This window comes from Plecotus auritus, assembly GCF_963455305.1.
Source record: "Plecotus auritus genome assembly, chromosome: 4".
Lineage (NCBI taxonomy): Eukaryota > Metazoa > Chordata > Mammalia > Chiroptera > Vespertilionidae > Plecotus > Plecotus auritus.
Genome location: NC_137775.1, coordinates 154644976 through 154667602, shown reverse-complemented (window position 1 = coordinate 154667602; position 22627 = coordinate 154644976). Strand labels below are relative to the sequence as shown.

At 36.0% G+C, this 22627-nt stretch overlaps 1 protein-coding gene across 1 annotated transcript in view; it reads left to right on the top strand.

Annotated features, from left to right (window-relative positions):
* Positions 1-691: 691 nt before the first annotated feature.
* The window catches only part of GNAT3 (G protein subunit alpha transducin 3), a gene marked incomplete at both ends in the record, with an annotated part of 45718 nt that continues 23782 nt past the window's right edge, over positions 692-22627 (top strand). The window contains 3 exons of the mRNA XM_080667023.1: positions 692-809; positions 13433-13475; positions 18524-18665. Coding sequence (XP_080523149.1) covers positions 692-809; positions 13433-13475; positions 18524-18665 — 303 coding nt within the window. The remainder of the gene's footprint in view (positions 810-13432; positions 13476-18523; positions 18666-22627) is intronic.

Here is a 22627-nt window from a genome sequence, read left to right as displayed (position 1 = left end):
ACTTTCTCAGGAGCAATAAAAGCTCAATTTATGGAGATGCATCCTGTGAGACTAAAATCAATAATTTAAGAACACTGTGTGTTGAATTCTATGTGACAATACAATAATATGTATAACTATAAGAACTATATCTTTTCCATCTTTTAAAGTTGTTTTCTAGTTAATCGACAGATGCTGAGATTCTCAATAATGTTGTGTCATCATCTAATCACAATGAGACTATAAATTTGGATGAATGAATATAAATAATCTGATAGTAATATTAAATTAATTATGAAGAATTTGGAGACTCAAATATCTGAAGATAAGATGCAAGCTTGTTGTTTAGTTATCAGAACTTAAAATCACAGTAATAAAGATTGCCTATTAGGGTGAAACATTTTGTTTGAGATGCTCATTGCATATTATCTTTAGTATATAGATTTTGACAACTTTCTACATTATCATATGCCATGGTTTAAGGAAGATGAACAGATTTTTAAAGATGAACCAGAAATAGCCATTTAATTTGATCAGGTGACACCCTTAGATCAGGTGACAGCTCAGAAAGCATCTCCTTAGTCAAAGTAGAATCTTTGAGCATGAGAGAATGGTCTGTTGGGTACTTTAACAGAGAACTGCTTTTGCATCCTACACTCAAACCAGAGTTGTGCTCTATATCTGGAAAAGTTTGAGCAAATAATCCGACGTGATGGGAAGCGGAATTAGTTCAGAGAGTAAGGAGTCAGCCAAAAGGTCAAAAGAACTGGAGAAAAAGCTTCAGGAAGATGCTGAGCGAGATGCAAGAACTGTAAAGTTGTTGTTATTAGGTAATATTTTACTTCCTTTTGCTTTCAGACCCCTGATGTTTTCTTCAATTGTGTTGTATTTACTTTCCTGAAGTTTAATTTTAAGTGTATTACCTTATGGGATATTTATTATGAAAATGTGGAAACAAATAGACTTTATGTGCACTTTGTATATATTTACTCATTTTTATTTAGTATTTTATTATGTTTTTATTAGGTAGAGAGAAAATAGTAGATGACTCAATTTCTCTGTCAATAATACAATTAATTATAATTAAGACAAAACTCATATGCATTTATTATTTTATTGCTTCCTATCATAGCTCAATGTCTGCTTTTTAATACCGAAAACAATCCTTTAATTACAAGTTATAAAGGTTTGTGTTATTTTGTTTGAACAGAAATACATTGTTTGATATTCAAGTTAATGTTATTTAATTACTTGTGCTGCTAAAACCAATTAGTCTGAAGTTATTTCAAGAGTAATGATAAGGTGCTTAAAATTATATTAATAACATTATTCAGGCTTCTGAACACAATCTGTGATATTGTCTGAAATATACTCCATTTAAATCCTTTTAGGATAATTATATATTCATTCAGGTAAGGAATTAGGTCTCTTCTGTCTTTTCATTCCCTCAAAACTCAGCACAATATTTTATCACAGCTATAAATTCAATAAATTTTTGATAAATTGAAAGATAGAAAATAACCTATATGCCACACATTTTTCTAAACATTGAAAGATTCACTGGGTCACTGGAAGAGAAATATGTTTTTGAAATAAAAATAAAGACCTATAAAAGGATACAAAACAAGAGTTTTAATTTAATCATAGTTGGATGTTCCTCCTGCTTCTAGTTATACACAAAAGGACTTCATTTCAGAATTGTGAAATTTCACACCAAATGTCCTCATACTTTATTGAATTTATTGGGGTGACATTGGTTAATAGGTTTCAAGTATACATTTCAATGATACTTGAATTGTATATTGCATTGTGTGCCCACCACCCACAGTCAAATCAGCTGCCATCACCATACATGTGGCCCCTTTATCCTTTACTACCCTTCCAGCCCCTTCCCTCCCGTAACCACCATACTGTTGTCTGTCTATGAGTTCCAGTTTTATATTCCACATATGAGTGAAATGACATAGTTTATAGCTTTTACTGAATGATACACTTTGCTTAGCATAATAGTCTCACTTTTTTAAAGTGACCTTTTACTCCCAGTGGCAAGTGTCTCAGAAGCCAGCTGTGGGATTCCCAGCACTTGTTCCTCAAAGGAAAGGACATATTCTCTCCCTTCACGCACAGGTGCTGTGGCTGCACACTAGTCCACAGCATTGGCAAGTAACCACCTAGACTCGAGGTTGGTAACTTAAAGGATGTTGGGGCCAGCTCTTATGAAACCAGCAAACATACTTTCCCTAAAACTCCAAAGTATTCTAAGGGGCTTTGATCAAGAGTGAATGTAATATGGACATAGAAAAGCAAAGAAAAGGTGAGAGGGAAAGCCAAGCATTCCTACAAACATCTTTAAGTGTTTTTTGTTTTGTTTTTTTCCCCTTCAGGTCTAAAACCTTTACTTCTTTATTTTTCTATGTGTTTATATTGTCAATACCACACTATATTTTTTCAATGCTGGCATCTGAGTTTTATTATTTTAAAATATTATTCCAATTTTCTGGCTCTTAGAAACATAAACCTATATGGAGTCTAAAGATTTTTAAGAATCTACTTTAAATGAACTTACATTTGCTAAGTTAATCAATATTTTCAAAATTTCCAGAGGGTTGTACTTATTCAAAAACGTATATTTGGCCCAGTCAGTGTGGCTCAGTGGTTGAGCATGGAACTATGAACCAGGAGATCACAGTTCGATTCCTGGTCAGGGCACATGCCCAGGTTGAGGACTCAATCCCCAGGGTGGGGGAGGTTGTGTGGGAGGCAGCCAGTCAATGCTTCTCTCTCATCATTGATGTTTCTCCCTGTCTCCCTCCCTTCCTCTCTGAAATCAATAAAAATATTTAAAAAAAAAAAGAATGGCAGATGGCAGCATCTAATAGCTTACTATAATGTCCCTTTTCCCCGACAGGCAAAAAGCACTTAGGCAAATGTTTTTCATATATTTGGTTGTTTGTTTTAGATTAATTTATCTCTAATAATCAGGAAAGCTTAAACATTGACTCACAAGTTTCTCACATAAAAGATGTAAAACATTTATTAAGGTATTCCATATTTTAGCCAAATGATGGTATTTGCTAATGAGATTAAATATCCTGTCTCGCTAGGAATGACTCTTGTTAACTACAGTTTAATAGAACCTCTTTATATAGTAATATCACAGAACATTTTTATATTTACTTTTTCATTCAAACCCTGTACTATTGATTGAAGAACAATATGTGCCTTTTAAATCATTTAACAACATGAGTAGTTAATAAAAAGTTTTATACCCCTCCAAACTGTTAGGAGGAAAGGAGGGCAGTGAAACCTTTACTTGTGTAGAGACCCCATGTTCTACATAAAATAAAATATGCTTCCATTTAAGATTTTAGACTTAAATTCAGAACCCATCTCCTATTTAAGCTTCCTCTAAATACTGACTCATAAATACATCAAATAGATTTTGAACCCAGAGAAATAGGATTCAAGATAAAACTGAGGGTGAGACTCATCAAAGTACAATGATATTCATTTTATTTATTAGATCCCAATGCTAACAAAGTAGAAGTCATGGGTTTAATTCCAGCCTCAATGTTTTATATTCAAATAGAATAAATTTGCTATTTAGAATTGTTCCCCCTTTAATATATCTGGACATGTCACTCTCTGACCATTATTTTATATTCTACTAAAGGTCTGGTGCACAAATTTGTGCACAGGTGGGGTCAGGCCAGCATGCCCCAATGGGGCCTATCAGGTTGGGCCGGTGGGGGGAGGGGATGCGGGAGGTTGGCCAGCCCCGCCCCCAATAGAGGGGACTGATTGGGGATGGGGACAGCCGGGGGTGGGGGGTACAGGCAGTTGGCCAGCTGGCCCCTCCCCTGCTGGGGGCCGGGCCAGCCAGGGGTAGGGGCTGCCGCAGTGCATGTAATAAGGACCAGTCGTTCTGATCATTCTAGTTGGTCCATCGTTCTGGTCACTTGGCTTTTATATATATAGATTCTCACTCATACTTTTCCACATTTTGTGAATTAGTTCTTTGATTTCATTATATTTCCCTACAATCAAAGTCACCTATATTAGCTATGTTCCTCCTAAAATTCTGAAATACTCTGTCCCCTTAATCTTCTACCTTAATTGACATCATAACTTCAACCCTGCATGATCCCTCTAAGGCTCTCCATTTACCATTGTTCTATGACACTATTTCCAATAACTTTCTCCACAGTGATGCTATTTAATAACTTTTCAGCCCTTCCTGCTGATCTAACACCCCTCCCAGGTAAACTCCTAATTCCCTTCATTTCCAAGTGTTGTAGAATAAAATGGTAGATCATTTTCAGTTTTCTGGCTGACAAATTGCTGTTTTCAACTTTACCTGGGCCAATAATTATTTTACTTGTTCCTACTTTTCTACTAAAATACTCTATCAGGCAGCTGTGTCTGCATTCCCAGCTTCACTGTCATCCGGAACCTCCTTCCCTCCCACCTCAGCCTAGATGGTTACCCAGGTACAAGGTACTGATCCATCATCTACTCCCACCAGTTTTAAGAAAGTAGTAGTATTTCATTTTCATTTAAGGCCAAGGTTATCTTTGGACCTTAGTATTTTTCAGTTTGTACTCTTTCTTGGGGGCCTCATATCAGGGCTTAACTATCACTTCTTGAAGAATGACTCTAGCATCCATTCTTTTGTCCAGTTTCTTGATCCATATTTGCAAATTTCTGTTATTTGTCAATGACCTCATTGCACTTTTGGAGATCTCAAAAGAATTTTCTAAGGTTATCTGGCTGCCCATTCATCCCCAAAATTTGTTTTTAAGAATTCTCCAATTATGCTAGCTCAGTATCTCAATCTTCTTTAGCTCCTTTTTTTCTGATCCTTTGCCACAAAATTTAGCTTTAGCTCTATCTCTGATAAAATGGTTCTCATATTTTTTTGTTTTTCTCACTGCTTCTGTTATGGCTTTCAATATAAAAGAAATCCTATGAAATAGATATTATTATTTTGATTATTTAGAGAGAAGAAAATGAGAACCAGGAAGGTAATTTAGTTTCTAAGATCACAAATTAATTAACAGGATAACAAAGCCTTTTATTTTTATCTGTGTCAGTTTTAAATTAGTACCTGAATTCTATGTACTATGAGAACATAGAACATGTCTGCTTTTACTCTCCCCTGAATTCCTACTTAGCACAGCATGCTTAGCACAGGACAGCATGAATGCATGAAAAAATGCCAGAATCAGAGTGTAAAATATTTCTGTAAGTTGTTCATAGTGCTTCAAGCATATAATTGAATCTACCTATTATCTGTTTCTATCTAAAATAGGTCTGTGTGGGGGAAAAATCACATAATTCCATATTTCACTTTCTTCATTTTTTATCCTAAAGGTATATTAATAAGATAAGAAAGATGATATGTTCATTAAAAATACTTCAAACTCCAAAAAGGCTCATGTTATGTTTCGAAAACAGGGTGTGGCAACAGTAGGTTCACAATAGTGAGCATGCACAACTGTAAATCTACTTTTGCCCACTCATGCATTATCAGATATTTTTAAAACAAGTATAAATTGGAAGCATTCAAATAAAACTTCATTTGAAAGTAAAGATAGTATAGATCCACAATATTCTTTATCACTAGTGAAACGTGCTTAGTTGGACTGATAAAGTATTTTATAGTTATGATGCTCATTATTACCAGGTAAGATATCACAGAAATAGGTACTCAGACATTCTAATCATCATACAAATATATCTGACACCATAAGCTTACTGATGTGATTCACTGAAAAAAACACCCACAATATTACTTATTAAACTATTTACATTGATTTTAATCATCAGACAGTTACAGAATATTGGACACTACATTGAAGTTCATTTGAGCCAAAACTGGTAACAATTGCCAGGAAGCAAGATTTCAAATGCTAAAAAAATAAAAAATAATAAAAATAAAAAAAAGCTTTAGCTGGTTTGGGTCAGTGGATAGAGCGTCAGCTCACAAACTAAAGGATAGTGGGTTCGATTCCTTTCGATTCCTGTCCAGGGCACATGTGGTTGCAGGTCTGAGGTGTGTGCAGGAGGAAACCAATCAATGTGAGACACATCCATGTTTCTCTATCTCCCCTCCTCCCTTCCACTCTTTCTAAAAAAATCAATGAAAAAATATCCTCGAGTGAGGATTTAAAAAAAAAAAAAAAGATTTCAAATGCTCCTGAGTATAAGTTTTGCAGTTTATTTTATACATTTGAAATTAAGGAGGGAACATAATGAATGTTACATGAAGGTGGGAGAAAGCAAGGTGGGGATTGGATTACAGGATAGTTAATAAGATTATGTACTTTTAGAGGGTGGTTACTTATTTTAAAGGTGTATTAACATAAAATAATGTACAGAAACAATAGAGAGGTCTTGCTTAAGGAATATAAAACTTTTACTAGAGAAGTTATATGACAAGGGCATAACAACCCACCATGACCTGCCCCGTTAGGAATTTATTATTAGACTAGCAGCCCATTGCAGGAAGATTCCTGCAATAGGGCTTCCTGTAGTGGTCTTCCCCGCCCCGCCTGCTTCCCTCCCTTCTCCCCCACCCCGCCTGCTTCCCTCTCTTCTCCCCCCCCCCCCCCCCCCCCGCCACCCCCCGCCTGCTTCCCTCCCTTCTCCCCCCCCCCCCCCCCCCCCCCCCCCCCGCCACCCCCTGCCTGCTTCCCTTCCTTCTCAGCTGCCCCGCTTGCTTGCTTCTCCACAGCTTCCATCCCTTCTGCAGCATTTGGCTTCCTTCTACACTGTCTTCAGTCTTGGCTCTGTGCCTGGATATGCAAATCAACCACCATCTTGGTTGGGTTAATTCACTCCTGATTGGCTGGTGGGCGTGGCTTGTGGGCATAGCAGAGGTACAGTCAATTTGCATGTTTCTCTTTTATTAGATAGGATCATCACTCTGTGAGGTTACTTTGCACAGAACCCCCTTTTCCTCCATAATAAAATATTTTTAAAATAGCGATGGTGGGGAAAGTTATCCCAAGAATGGTTAAAATATTATTAGAATGTTCATTAATATTACTTACCACATTATCAAATTGAAGGAGAAAAATCAACATAACTATATTAGGAAATACACATGCACACATACATGTTCATGTGTGAACATGCACACACAATAAACGTTTTTCATCCATTCTTTTTCCCCCCCTCTTTCTTTTCTTTATTAAGGTATTACATATGTGTCCTTATCCTTCCCTTCCCCCCACCCCCGACCCCGGCTCATGCCCTCACCCCCCCACCCCCGCCGGTGTCTGTGTCCATTGGTTATGCTTATATGCATGCATATAAATCCTTTGGTTGATCTCTCCCCTTTACCCCCACCCTACCCTACCTTTCCTCTGAGGTTTGATGGTCTGATCGATTCTTGATAGAAACTATTATCAAAGTAGAAATACTAGTAGAAGGCAATTTCCTTAACCAGATAAACAACATATACAAAAACCTTCAGTAACTGTCATACTCAAGGGGAAACATTTAGCATTGTTGAATATAGACAGTGACTGAACAAGGACTTACTATGATTAATGGGAACTACATAGTTTCCTGACTTTGACCTTCTCCTCTTCAATGCTTTTTTCAGGGATTTGGGTGAAGGTGGGTAAGGCAGTATTTCACACTTGAGTGTCTGGAAGAACAGAGTGACATACAAAGTCAAAATTCCAGGTGACCTCAATCAGCAGAAATATTTGACCCAAATGAGCAAAGTGGAATCTAAAAGATGTCTTTAATTTTGGTTCAAAATTCAATTATACCATGTAGTATGTGAGAGAATTTGTTTGTTAAGAGATGATGTGAAAAAGAAATTAGAAAAAGTTAACTGCTATAAACTCAATACAAGAATTTGGTAAACAATGTGATAAAGCCACAAAGAAAAAAATAAAGAAGACACTCTAATCATGGCCCCTATTCAGAAAAGTGTTCTATTTAAATACAGTATCATGAGCAAGGCAAGCCCAGTTTCTATCCCTATCCTACTATATCAGAACATCGGTGCTGTTGACAAATCTCCTGATATCTACAGAAAAACTTTAGTACCAGTGTTTCAAAAAAACATTGGAGTGTGTTTCAGAGGGTAAGGGGTATAAAAGTCATGTTCTACGAGTAAAAATTAAAGGAATAGAACATTTTATATTTGAAAATTTTCTTAGAAAATGGAGCTTGCTTCAAATATAAGGAAATGTTCGGAGCTCACTACATGTTAAAGTATGTTCTAGGTATTTTATATCTCTAATTTAATCTTCCCAAACCCTAATAGGCAGATAGTAATAATCCAGTTTTATAAAAAGGATACTGACTCTCAGATTAAATATAATCAAGACACCCAGTCAATGTCAGAAATGAGTGCAAGCTCATATTTCTTTAATTCAAAAACATGAGTATTTTTCTATTCATTTTTCCACCCTCAATCTAGAATGTCTGAAAGGTTGTCATATGGCAGAGACAGATAATTTTGTCATTGTTCCATGTGAAAGAGAAATAGTGAGTGGAAAAAAATTAAGTTGGCTCAAAAAAGACTACCTTAAGAATCTTAATTACCAAGTCTTCAAAAAGATGACAGTAGACGTTGCATACCAATATGTCTCTGAAAGTACACTGCTTTCATATTGATTTAAAATAAGTAAATTTAAAATAATTTATGCATTTAAATCATTTTGATTTGACATTAGTAGTACATACTAAAAAGAAAGCAACCTTATAGCAGTAATATGGGAGTCAGCTGACATACTTCTTTGTCTTAAATAGATCTGGGATTTTGGATGAGTGTCATAATCTCTACAGGACTCCTTTTTCTCACACTAGAATGATGAGATCTGCATAGATGGCTGATTTTTAAGGATTCTTCCTACTGTACCATTATGGGATTTTAAAGACCACCTACAAAATATTTTATGCATGATAAGAAGTCAATGTGTTTATTCTAATTTTTCCTGTTTTAACAAGTTGTATCAAATGAGCAATTAAGCCTTGAATGTGTTCAGTGAAGTACAGTTACGGGTATAGATATCATAAAGCTTTAAAATTGTTTTTGGTTATTTTTTTCACAAATTGTTATTTTTTTCACAAATTGTTATTTTTATCACAAGTAAAAAATATGGAATAAAATTCCCAATTTATTCTTGCTAGGAATAAAATAATTTATGCATATTAATGTATGCATTAAGTATAAACTTAGATATTTAATTAATTGGAACATTATCTACTTCAAAGAAATGCATGTATATTTTATTAAAAGTCCCTTGGTACGCCTTCACCCAGAAAATAATTTTAGTAATGACTACAGTTTGGAAGGAAGAAATTATTTCAGGATGCTCTCAGCCTATGCAAATATACTGTCTTTATATCTATATTTGGCAGTGTAACATGATCTAATCTTTAAAAAAATGGAAAGTTATTGTGAACTAAGACCTAGAATCATTGTGAGAACGGGACTCAATAATTTATTTCTGAAATAGCTTTGCAATAGAGTTTTAAATAGTAAATGAGATTTTGGACAAATTGGCTTTTCTTCAGGAACTTTATTCTGTTAGTGCTGTAGTTGACTATCCTGGACCTTCATATAGAAGACAGAAGTCACTTCAAAAAACAAGGAATAATTCAGAGACCTTTTGTAAGGTCTTCAAATGGTAATACTAATGTTTCATATATAGTTTCACACAGAAACTATAAGCTATTTTAAAAATGCTTATTTACTCGGCTTACCTAAATCACATCATGAATGACCAACTAAATTATAAAGAATCCTTCTATGATAATAACCACTTAGCCTCCAAAATACTTTTGGAAACTTGCCAGGTAATCATCAGTATGATTACTAATAGGCCATATTTATGAAGTATGAAAGACAAGTAAGAATGTACCTTAATTCTGACACAGTCAAAAAGTCACTTTTACCCCAAGTTATGATAAACTTTTGACCAGTCCATCATACAGAGTGAATATAATAAAATTTGGTTGTATTTAGAAATTTTTATGTGTGCAAAATGTTTCTTAATTGATAATGTATTAGTCCACAACACATATGCTAGTACAATTCTGGAAAATCATTTTACAAATGTTTTTTTCTTATTCTCAAGATAGATAATTTATTTAAATAAAAATGATCTAAATTACTTTCATTTCACTTAGAAATACTAGATATTATAGTATTACTTAAGAAAATGTGTTTGATGGTCAGAAATTAGACATTCTTCCTCAGTCTCAGAGTTTCTTCAAAGCTGAAACATATAATTTTATTAACCAACTAGAGGCCCGGTGCACAAATTCGTGCACGGGTGGGGTCCCTTGGCCTGGCCGGCAATCTGGGCCAATCAGGGCCGTCTCACCCAGTCCCAATCGAGGCCCATCAGGGCCGGCTGGGGGAAGGGACCACAGGAGGTTGGCCAGCTGCAGGAGGTTGGCTGTGGGAGCGCACTGACTACCAGGGGAGCAGGCTTAAGCCAGTAGTTATACATTGTTAGCTCTGTTGTGGAGGTGGGAGAGGCTCCCGCCACTGCCGCTGCGCTCGCCACCCATGAGCCAGCTTCTGGCTGAGCGGTGCTCCCCCTGTGGAAGCTCACTGACCACTAGGGGGCAGCTACTGCATTGAGTATCTGCCCCTGGTGGTCAGTGCACGTCATAGCAATGGGTCGTTCTGGTTGTTCTGCCATTAGGGTCAATTTGCATATTACCCTTTTATTATATAGGATAGATGTCACCCCAATGAATTTAATAAAAATTAAATTTAAATAGGGTAGTCAGGGTCCTCTGATTCAATATATATCTATATATATAAAAGCCAAGCGACTGGAATGATGGAAAGATAGAAAGACCAGTGGCTATGATGCACACTGCAGTGGCCAACCAGCCCAATTGGGGCCCCGATTGGCCCCTCCCAACCGCCCACAGCTCCTCCCCCCAGCCAGCCATGCTCCCAATTAGCACCCTCACCCAATTGGGGGTGGGGTAGGCTAGCCAACCTCCCAGGTCCCCTCCCCCCCACCAGCCCAGCTCCGATAGGCCCCCATCAGGGTGGGCAGATGGACCCCATCCGTGCACAAATTCATGCACCAGGCCTCTAGTTTTGATATAATTTGAATAAAATTCTGTAATTCAGTGTTGCCAAAATCATACTAGTTTTGCTTACATAAAATTGTACTAGACTTGCCATGGCTGGTGTGGCTCATTTGGTTGGGCATCATCCATGCACCAAAAGGTTGCTGGTTCAATTCCTGGTCAGGGCACATGCCTGGGTAGTGGGTTCCATCCCTGGTGGGGGACATGCAGGAGGCAGCCAATCCATATCTAGCTCTCACACCAATGCTTCTCTCTCTCTCTTCCTTCCTTTCTCTCTAAAAATCAATCAAAAATCTTTTTTTTTTAAAAAATCATAACAGACTTGGTAAAATAAGGCAGTTGACTGCCATGATGGGAAAAAATATTTCTATGCATATTAGTTTTTCTGATTTTTGGATTTTTCCTGGGATATTTTTAAATTGCCTTAGTTTGCTATTTTGAAATCTGTCCAAAATTAACAGGCAAACTAAGACTTTAAAAATATCCTTGGACCCAATTTCTGGAACTGTCAGTAATATATCAAACTTTGATTCTCTAAGTGATAGATAAATTAGTATGAGAAGACTAAAAATTTACTCATTGGCACTTTAGATCAGGCACTTGGTCAATATATTTCAATATCATATTTTCATTGATAAATGTTAGTCGTAACCCAAGGCACATTCTAAAATATATGATTTCATATCATTATAAAATACTGAGTATTCCTCAATATTTCAGAGATTTATTGGTGATTCTATCTAAAATTTTGTAAACAAATTTGTACTATCAGATTTTACCAGCTCTTATTGATGCCTTACTTTTCTCCTCTCTATAAAACCAGAACTTTCGCCAAAACCAGTTTTGCTCAGTGGATAGAGCGTCGGCCTGCGGACTGAAGGGTCCCAGGTTCAATTCCGGTCAAGGGCACATACCTTGGTTGTGGGCACATCCCCAGTGAGGGGTGTGCAGGAGGCAGCTGATCGATGTTTCTCTCTCATCGATGTTTTTAATTCTCTATCCCTCTCCCTTCCTCTCTGTAAAAAATCAATAAAATATATTAAAAAAAAAAAAAACAGAACTTTTAAACTTCAAGAAGTTGCCTGAATTTGCTCCTCCCTACCCTATCCCTCACATGTTTAGGACTCATAGACAAGTAAAAACTAAAAAGTTTGGGTTATATTCTATTTATACCCTATATATTATAATAATTTTTATCAAATTCTCTTATCATTTTCACTCTCAGGTAATATTCAGTTTTGGTCTCTTTTCATGAGTCAGCCATCCTTATATTGTTAAGTAGAGGCCCAGCACATGAAATCGTGTGCGGGTGGGGTTCCTAGGCCTAGCCTGCAATCAGGGCCATCTTCCTCCTGCTTGCCAGTCTCCAGTCCTGCCTTGCCCCGCCGCCACCCACCCTGGTTCCCTGTGGTTCCCTGTTTGCCATCCAGCGATTGCAGCCTGTGGCCGGGGGGAGGGACCAAGAGGTCTGCTTTCTGCCTGCTTGCCAGTCCCCAGTCCTGCCCTGCTGCCACTCACCCCGGTTCCCCATGGTTCCCCGTTGGCCATCCAGCAATCAGAGCCTGCGGGCTGTGGAGAGGGACCTAGAGGTGGTCAGTGCATCTCATAGTGACTGGTCGATTGGTCGTTCCGGTCAATATGCCATTATGGTCGCTGGACTGTTATTATATAGGATAATTTTAAACATTCTTATATGAATCCTCTTGAGTCCCCTTGCACTTATTCTACTGTTTAAAATACAACTTCTCTGTAGGCCTTTTAATTTGTTTATTATTTCTCTTCTGTTTCCTTTGTTTAAACAGAAGAGAAAGTGCCTGTGTAGCAACGTAAATATGATGATGATGACAAGAGCCCCTTCTTCAATCACAATAGGCTTTGAATAATTCTGGAAATAAAAAGTTATTTCTTAGTTTTTTTGTACATAGTTTTTGTTGTTATTATTCAATCCAATAGGATATATGCAGAGACATTCTGGGAGAATGAGAGTGATCTAGAAACTATAAAGTTTGGACCATTTCTTTAAGATACAAAGCCAAGAGATATAATCTTTCTAAAGTATCTTCAAATATAATAATAGGATTTTTTTTCCTAATGACATGTAATTCTTGCTTTAGAATATACATTCTACCTTGAAACCAAACTATATCTGGATCTATCATCAGTATAGGTAGGTTTCATTTCCTTCTGCTATCCTGGAAAGTAGACACCTAATACCTTTCAAGACTTAAAAGAAAAATTATCCTGCTTTTTACATAGGAAAGCTGTCTGTTAAGGATTTACCTATGAGATAGTGATGTCGCAGGTTTTAATCTGTATATGAATTTGATGTACATATATCAGTTGATAACACTCCCATCTTTCTTTTCAGGAGCAGGAGAATCTGGAAAAAGTACTATTGTTAAACAAATGAAGTGAGTATATATTATTTTAAATGTTTACTATTTAATATCTGTCCATCTATTTGACCATTTTAAAAATAAATACCTCTGGGAAATGTGATTGATAATCTAAATCTGCGATTTTCAACAGGTGTGCCATGGCACACTGGTATGCCACAAGAATTTTTAAAACATGCAACACCTGACTATTTAGTCAGGGGCACTGACCTCTTTTCCCTTAGGTTGTCAAATAAAAAAAAATAACAACAGCCAACATAATAGTTATCCAGTGTGAATGCTCTGTATGAACCATAAATATAGAGTTGCATCATATTGGTTACATCACATAATAACATAGCATCTGATTGGTTCATTCTTGGTACCAGAAATCCTTATATACAAGAATAGGCACCTGATTTTTTATTTTATTTTTTATTCTTGTTAATCCTCACCCAAGGATATTTAGACATCGATGTGAGAGAAACATCAATTGGTTGCCTCCCGCAGGCGCTCCAAGGGGGAATGAACCTGCAACCCAGGTATGTGCCCTTGACCAGGAATCAAACCTTTAACCCTTTGGTGTGCAGGTCGATGTTCTACCACTGAGCCAACAGTGGCCAGGGCAGCACCTAATTTTTTAAAAAGTCACTTTGGAGCAAAAAGGGTAGGTAATTACTATTATTATCATTTCTTTGTAAATATATCAAAATTATATTTATTTTTTGTAAGATTGGCAAAAATATAACTTTTTTTGGTGTGCTGCAGAATTTTAGTAATTAGTTAATGTGAGCCGTGAAATAAAAAAGCCAGAAGATTGCTGATCCAAATCACCCATAGTAGCAGAGCTATCACAATTTCTGTGCAAATATTCCTCCTTCCTTTAGCAGAAAACATAGGAGATCAGTAATACTATAATTTCCACTTTTCTCTTAAATTTTGCCTCTTCACATGATGAATACCAAAAGCAGTTATACTATAAATATATTAATCTGAGTATAAATAGAACTTTAATATTGTGGTCATAAGCCAGAAAGATTTTGAAATATGTCAGTCAATGATCCATTTGAATTTAGGAGAAAACTATTTTTAGCTTAATTAGTATTTTGCCTACCTGAGAATAAAATGGATATTTATTTAAAGTTATGACTACCATGGACTTAAATATATTTTCTTTACTTTTTTCTCTTTATAATGAGATAAGTACACCTGCATTTCTTAATAGTGAGATGATGAACACAAAAACTCTATGATTGCAGAATGTGGTACCTAAATAAATAAAATGGCAATTGATAAGTGAAGATAAGTATGTGAAATTTCATGGCTCTGTCACTGCTGGAGAATTTTGAAGGACAATTGCTGCAACAGGAGAAGATGATAATCATTTTTAGCTTATTTCTGATGAAATGTTCAAGGATTTTGTTCTTCAGCTCATATCATGAGGGAATGACTCCAGTTAATGATGAAATTGTAATCTAAACCGCTGTGTTTTTTTCTTATTTCTAAGTAATGTGATGTGAGTTCCATATCAACCAATATTTAAATCCCACTTTTGAATGCTGTCACCTATATCTGTAACTACATTTTTTACCTTTTCTCCTGTCTTTGAAGTTCAGAGCTCCTTTATCCAGATCCCTACTCATATTGCTTTCGGGTTCTCAGATCAATCCCTGCACCCAAGTCATCTTGTATTTCTTTATAGTATTACCACTATGTTCACCTATTTTTTTCTTGCAGGTTATAATCATGCTTGAATCCCTCTCATCCTTCTTACTTTTGCATTCTCTATAAAGTTAAATGCAGTAAGAAAAGATATGACCATTGGGCTATATAAAAACTAAAACTTTTAAATATATTTAACCATAAATAAAATTAAACAGAAAATAGAAAATTTTAAAAAAATTATAATAAATAATTGAATACCATAATATGTAAAGAGCTATTGATGGTTAAGAAAAACAATTAACTGCCCAATATATATAAACCAGTAGCCCTGCGCACCAATCCGTGTGCCAGTAGCTTGCCAGTAGCTCGCTGCCGCCCTCCAGTAGCTCTCCACCCGCTGCCCTGCCCTCCTGTAGCTCCCCCCATCCCCTCCCTCATAGCTTGCTGCCCTGCCCCCTCCTGTAGCTCTACACTGTCCCCTGGTAGCTCACTGCCCCACCCTCCTGCTGATCCATGATCCGGTCATTACACGGTTGGTCATTACGCTTCATGGCGTAATGACCATTTGCATATTACATCTTTATTATATAGGATGTGAAGAGACTATGAACAGTTTATAAAAGACAAAATTTGAATATCTATTAAATATATATTTTGTTTAACCTCACTAATATAAAAAAATTAAACAATAATGAGCTGTTTCTCACCTTATTAAATTAGCAAACAATAATTTCAAAGTAATATTAACTAATAAGAGTGATGTTTTGAAAAATAAATATTTCTTATTACTACTTGTAAACTTGTTATAGCAAATTTATAGAAATAATTTTGGCAATTATGCACAGTAAGTGGATAAAATAATTATTAACCTTTTAAACATATTTTTGAGAATTTTTAATAATACAATAATTTAAATATGAAAATAAAATAATATAAATATTAAAATGTATGCACAAAGAGACATATCCATCTTATTTCAAATATTGAAATATAAGATAGGATAAAATACCCTAAATTAAAATTAAAGTTAATCAAATAGTTTGTGACATCATGCGATTATTCACCTTTAAGACTTTGTGTCCATTACAAGTTATATGTATATGAAAATTTTTTAATAAAAGAAAATACTAATGTTAACTGAAAAACCAAGATACAAAATTGCATAAACAGCTGTAGTTCAACAATGACAAAATAGATACTGTTTCTCCTGGTTCTGCCCATCTCTCCCTCCTCTTCTCAGAGTCTTTTAGGAATAGTCAGCATGTTCACTGGCTAAGATCATAGGCTCTAATATCAGATTGCATTTGCTGCCCAGGTGTACCATAAACGAAAGTTAGGCTAGTTAGTCAATGTATCTGACTTCTTTTCTTACCTGCAAAATTTAGATGATAATTTTACCTACTTTAAAGAGCTTATTGCAAAAAATGAGAAAAGAAGGCAAATAGAGCCCTTAAAACAGTGTGTGGCACATATTGAAAGCTTGATGATTGTGATCATTATATTTGGTCATACTGATTCCTAGGTTGTTCTCTTCCTCTTGATTATCTGGAAATAACTATTTATCCTAGAAAATTCAACTGTTTATCACTACACCTAGGCAGTCTACCCTGATCCCTTACTCCCAATAAAATATATCACTTTTTCTTTTCTAGTTCACTGTACCATGCAGAGGTTGTTGCTATACATTGCCACACTGTACAAAAATCAGATATGCTCTCCTTCCTATAATCCAGTGGTCTCTAATAGAACGTTCCACGGTGATAGAGAGGTTATATAGCTCTACTCTTCACCACCGTAGCTCCTAGCCACATGGAGGTATTAAGTACTTCATTGGAGCTGGTGTGATTGAGGAATTAATTTTTAATATCTTTTAATTTGAATTAATGTGTCTAGTGACTAGTCTATTTTGGGGGGGAAGGGGGAGAAGAGGGACTTGTTTAATTTATTCATTTTCTTCAGTGCATAATGTAATATGTTACAGAAAATGCCCAGCAAAAGCTTATTACATTGAACAGAGCTAGGAATTAACTTGCAGGTAGAGAGCTCTATTTCACAGAAATACATTTGTGCAGCTCCTAAAGTTACTTCAAGTCCCACTGCAGCTGGGTTTTTTAAAGTCTGTTTTTGTCATTTCCTTTGTGAGAGATGTTTCCTTTTTCAATGGTAAAAGGAAAGGGATCAGTACTTGTGCCAGGAAGAAAATCTAAATGACCCTTATTTGTGATTGGCATTCTGATTTAATAATTAAAATAATTTTCCAGTTTTAATTTTTGACTAAGAACTGGAATTTCTTTAATAAACTTATTCCTAATATATCCATGAAATATTTTACTGCATTTTCTATAGCCTTTAATTGACTATTTTATTTGCTTTAATTGTTTAATATGTCAAGCTAAACATGGCCATATTTACATTACAAATACAGCAATTATTGGCATAAGATATTAAAAGTAGAATAGATGTAGGTACTGTCTCTACTCCTTTCACTGAAGAATCCATTTGAAGATTTTAATATCTTGGGAGATATTGTGTTCTTTTCCCCCCCTATGCTAAAATTTCTAGGTAAATGTATACAACACAAATCTTTAACAACATGACATCCCAAATAATGCCTAATGAGCACAAAGCATTTCCCAAACAATAAGAAAAAAAAAAAAAAACAGCCAAAAGAAACAAGAACACATTATGTAATAGGGATGCAATAAAGTAATTAGCATATGCAAAGATTTTAGCTTTTAATAGGTAAATCTATTTTAATCTATTTCTAAAACTATTGTAATATTTTTGAGTTCTGATTGAATGAGGAAGGAAAAGAAGAGTTCAGCCAAATTAAATGTCTGGACATTTCAGCTTTGAGTACTCAGTGGCACGCATACACATGTAATGTTACAGGAATTTAACAGCCAGGAATTACCTACATTAAAAAAAAGATGCCTTTGTTACTGCTATAAATAGAAAGCATGCACTCCTATTTGTTAGAGTGTCTTAAGTGAGAGGAAAAGACATAAATTTCATACTAAATTACTTCTTTTCCTCTTGATATCGTGTGTAAACACTACTTATGCAACTTTGTCCTGGGGATCTGGGAGTTTTTTCTCTTGAAAAGAAATAAGCTTTCTAAATAAAATGTTTATGATTTTCCCATTTTTAATAGCACTTTATCTAGAGCAAATCCTAAGTTGTCTTTGTGTTTAGCATCAGGAACTCAGAAAGAAAATATTGTATTAAACCCAAATGATAATAAAAATCCAAAAAACAAAAAAAAAATTTGTTCAGATTTAGCATATATGTATGGACAAAATTCTTCTTTTTTCAACAAATATATACTTTAATTTTATTCAAGCAGATTATTGTTGTGTTTTAGTATTTAAAAAAATCAATTGTTTGACTCACAAAAGCTTTTCATGTTTAAATTATAGGATCATCCATAAGAACGGTTACAGTGAGCAAGAATGCATGGAGTTCAAAGCAGTAATTTACAGTAACACATTGCAATCTATCCTAGCTATTGTGAAAGCCATGACCACTCTCGGGATTGATTATGAAAATGCCAGAAGTGCAGTAAGTATGCTAATAATCACAGTCTTATGTCCGACAATGGAGCATGAGCGATAAAACAGTGGGACTTAATAAACTTATAGTACTAATCTATGCCAAAAATTTAAGGATATGAAATATGAATTTTGGAAACATTAATTCTGTTTAGTGTAAGATTTCCTATTTCCCTTTAAATGAAAATTTTCTTTTATAATCCTATTCAACATTAGCTATTCCTAGAAGTAAAACCTAATATCCAATAATATACTATATTAGAGAAAAATACTGTTTATATTTGCTAAATACAAAAGAGTTTATTCCATAAAATCAAACTGCAAGATCTTTGCATTTATTTTCTTAGTTTCATTGGGATTCATTTCATGGAGACTTTATTTGTAATAAAAACACTGCAATTATTATGTTCAGTGATCATTACAAAGACTCCGTGGCATAGAACCGATTATTTAATAATGTTATTTTTAAAAAGAATTCAAAATTATGTGTTTAAAATGTTTCTATAATAAATATATTCAAGTAGTCATAGTTTTGTTATTAAGATAGCAACTAAGTAGTTTCATTTTTCTTCTATTTTCTATTTTGTAATGTAATTATTTTATGTTAAAATACATTTAAAATAAACTTGTTTTAAAACAGTGTATGTGGAAGCATATAAAACCATTTCAGTTGACAAACTAAGCATGTAGTATTATCCAAAGAACAATAGTTAGCCACACCCAAAAAAGGGAGTCACTGTGTACAATTCTTAGGAAGAACTCACCCATTTCCCTATCCCCTCCGGGAGCAGCTGGTTGCATCCGATGTCAATTGAATTGTTTCCAAAGTAATTCTTAGATACCTTGATATATGAAAATAAAAACAGAGAACAGAATAGTAAGTACAAAGGAAAAAAATGACATTTATACTTTTCCCCATTTTATCAGTAGTTTGACCATGTAAATGACCATTGGAAGCCATTAGGATGAAAAGAAAAATGTCTCATGTTATTATTTTTTTCCTATTTTTCTTAAAGCATAGTTGACATACAATATTACACGGTTCCAGGTGTACAGCATAATTATTCAACATTTATGTACCTTATGAAGTGATCACCACAATTTATCTAGTAACTATCTGTCACAGTACAAAGTTAATTTGATACTATAGATGATATTCCCTATGCAGTACATTGCATCCTGGTGATTGATTGATTTTGTAACTGGAAGTTTGTACCTCTTATTTCCCTTCACTCTAGTTACTCCTCCCCACATATAGTGAAATCATAACCTATTTGTCTTTCTCTGACTTATTTTACTCCAAGTCCATCCATATTGTTGCAAATGGTAAGGTTTCATTTTTTTATGACTGAGTAATATTCCATTGTACATATGTGTGTAGATGTATGTGTCTTTATATATGTGTGTGTGCATAAAAAAACAACTGTTTTACTCATTTTTCTATTTATGGACACTCATGTTGCTTGCATATCTTGGCTATTGTGAATAATGCTGCAATGAACATAAGGATGCATATATCTTTCCAAATTAGTGTTTTTGTTTTCTTCTTGATAGCTACCCAGTAGTGAACTTGCTGGATCACATAGTAGTTCTATTTTTTTGGTTTTCTGAGGAACCTCATGCTACTAATTTTAAAGAATATAGTAAATTCCATTTAGCTCTGCCTCTTCCTGACAAAGAGCATGGAAATGTCCTTGGGGCAAATACTTTGTAAAGCAGAGTCAGGACTTCTGCTAGGCGCTCCTTCATTTTCAGCTTACCCCACAACTTGGCTCCAGTAAGTCACTTACTTCTCCAGGTTACAGTTTTTCTCCTTCATGTAAAAGGGAAACTTGCAAGAACTGAACTCCAAATATCCTTCCTCTTTTTATCATCCTGAGATGTAGTGACCACGTTGTTATTCAAGGGTAGTTTAGTTTTCACTCTGCCTTTTCCTACAAACGTAGGATGTTGAACTGGCCCTTAAAAGACAACCTGAACAAACCCTTTTACTTAAAGATGTGAAAAAATAAGTGTCAGAAAGGGTTGGCCTCCCTTCAATTGCTGGAGCTTAGAGCAAAATCCACTTCTCCTGGCTTCTATTAGGGTATTTCTTCCTATGCAAGGTATTTTGTAAAAATACTTGTAATGATTACATTCTTTCTTCTAAGCAGTAATAATTCCTGAAATAGGTGATCTTTCTGCATTCATTTGAGAATGATTTACTGTTTTAATTCGCATGTGTAATATTCCATATGTTAGCATCACTGAAGTTTGAAATCACAACCTTGCCTATTGCTACTTATTTAAATACTAGGGGCCCAGTGCATGAATTCGTGCACCTTGAAAGGAACTGTGGGCCACAAGGCTGTGGTGGGCACAGGGGCGGGTCTTGGCCCATCCTCTGCACCCCCGCCCAGCCCCTCCTGCCGTGGCCCCAGCCCCCTGTCTGCCGGCAGCCCCATTCCCACTGCCACTGCTCCCTCGTGCTGACATGCTGACGGCGATGCCAGCACTGCTCGCATCTGCTGACTGCATGAAATGAATGGGGCCAGCGCCAGCAGCAGGTGCAAGCGACGGCTGCGGCCCCCGATCACCCTTCAGGAGCAGGAGGAGGTGGAGAAGCCCTCAGGGACAATCGGGGCTGGCAGCTGCCACTCGCACCTGCTGACGGCGCTTAGCTATTGGGGCCAGCACCGGGCGCTGGCAGCAGGTGCGGCCAGCACCGGGCGCTGGCAGCAGGTGCGGCCAGCACCGGGCGCTGGCAGCAGGTGCGAATTCTGGGCGGGACCGCAGCATGCGGGAACAAAGAATTTTCAGTAACCACCAGAGGCTCGCCCCAATGACAGCGACCGGCGCTCCACCTTGGTCTGGTACCCCCATTCACCTGCTCCACCATCCTGCCACGGCCGACGCTGCCATGTTTCATGCACGCCCCCTGGTGGTCAGTGCATGACATAGCAACCAGTGGTTCGGTTGTTCCGCCATTCGGTCTATTTGCATATTAGGGTTTTATATAGAGAGATATTGTGTGCTTAATATAGCCCAGTGTTTGCAAAAAGGTGATGCCAGCAATCACTAAAGACCTGAAATCTGTTGGTTAAAAGTCTTAATGATCTGACATTCAGGTGGAATGAAGATAATAGATTCTGTACATTGCTGCCATTATGCTTACTGAAAAATAAAAGAAATGTAATTTTTTCAAAATGTGCACTGAATGGGAAAAAAAAAACAGATTAATTTAAGCAGCACTAAGCAACTGGCACAACTTCTCAGGAGTACCTATGTTCTCAAGTAGCAAGCATCACCGTTGTCAGGCACTACACAGCTCATATTTTTATTTAAATAACATAAATGATAGCCTTTTCAATCACAATCTTTAGTATTTGATTTTAGGATTAATGCATTTTCTGCCTCTGACTTAAACTGTGTATTCAACAGATTAATTGCTAAGCACTTTACCTATGTATACAATTCAGAGTTCTCATTTCCTACAGCTTTATCTTTTTTTTTTGTTTATTTATGCCAGGTTATATATTCTTACATAGCCATTGTACATTATCACACAGATTGCCATTCAAAGAGGGAAAGAGTCTTAACCAAAAATTTACATGAGTTTTTTGGTTCTGGTTTCTTAAGTTTAGACCATTTACTTAATGTCTCTAATTTCAGCTACCTTACCCACAAAATATTAGTGCTTTCCTTACTGAATTATAATGACTATTATAGAATGAAGCAGAAACATAAGATATCCATTTGAACACCAAGAATTGCAGAATGTAAGCTCCCAGTGAATATTAGATATAATTACTTTTCAGTAACCACTTTGAATATAGGCAAATTAAAATGTATCATTTTAGACTGCACATCTAACATGTACCTGGGTTGCAGGCCCCGATGCATGTGAGAGCCAACCAGTTGATGTGTCTCTCACATTGATGTGTCTCTCCCCCTCCCTTCCACTCTAAAAATCAATGGAAAAAATATCCTCAG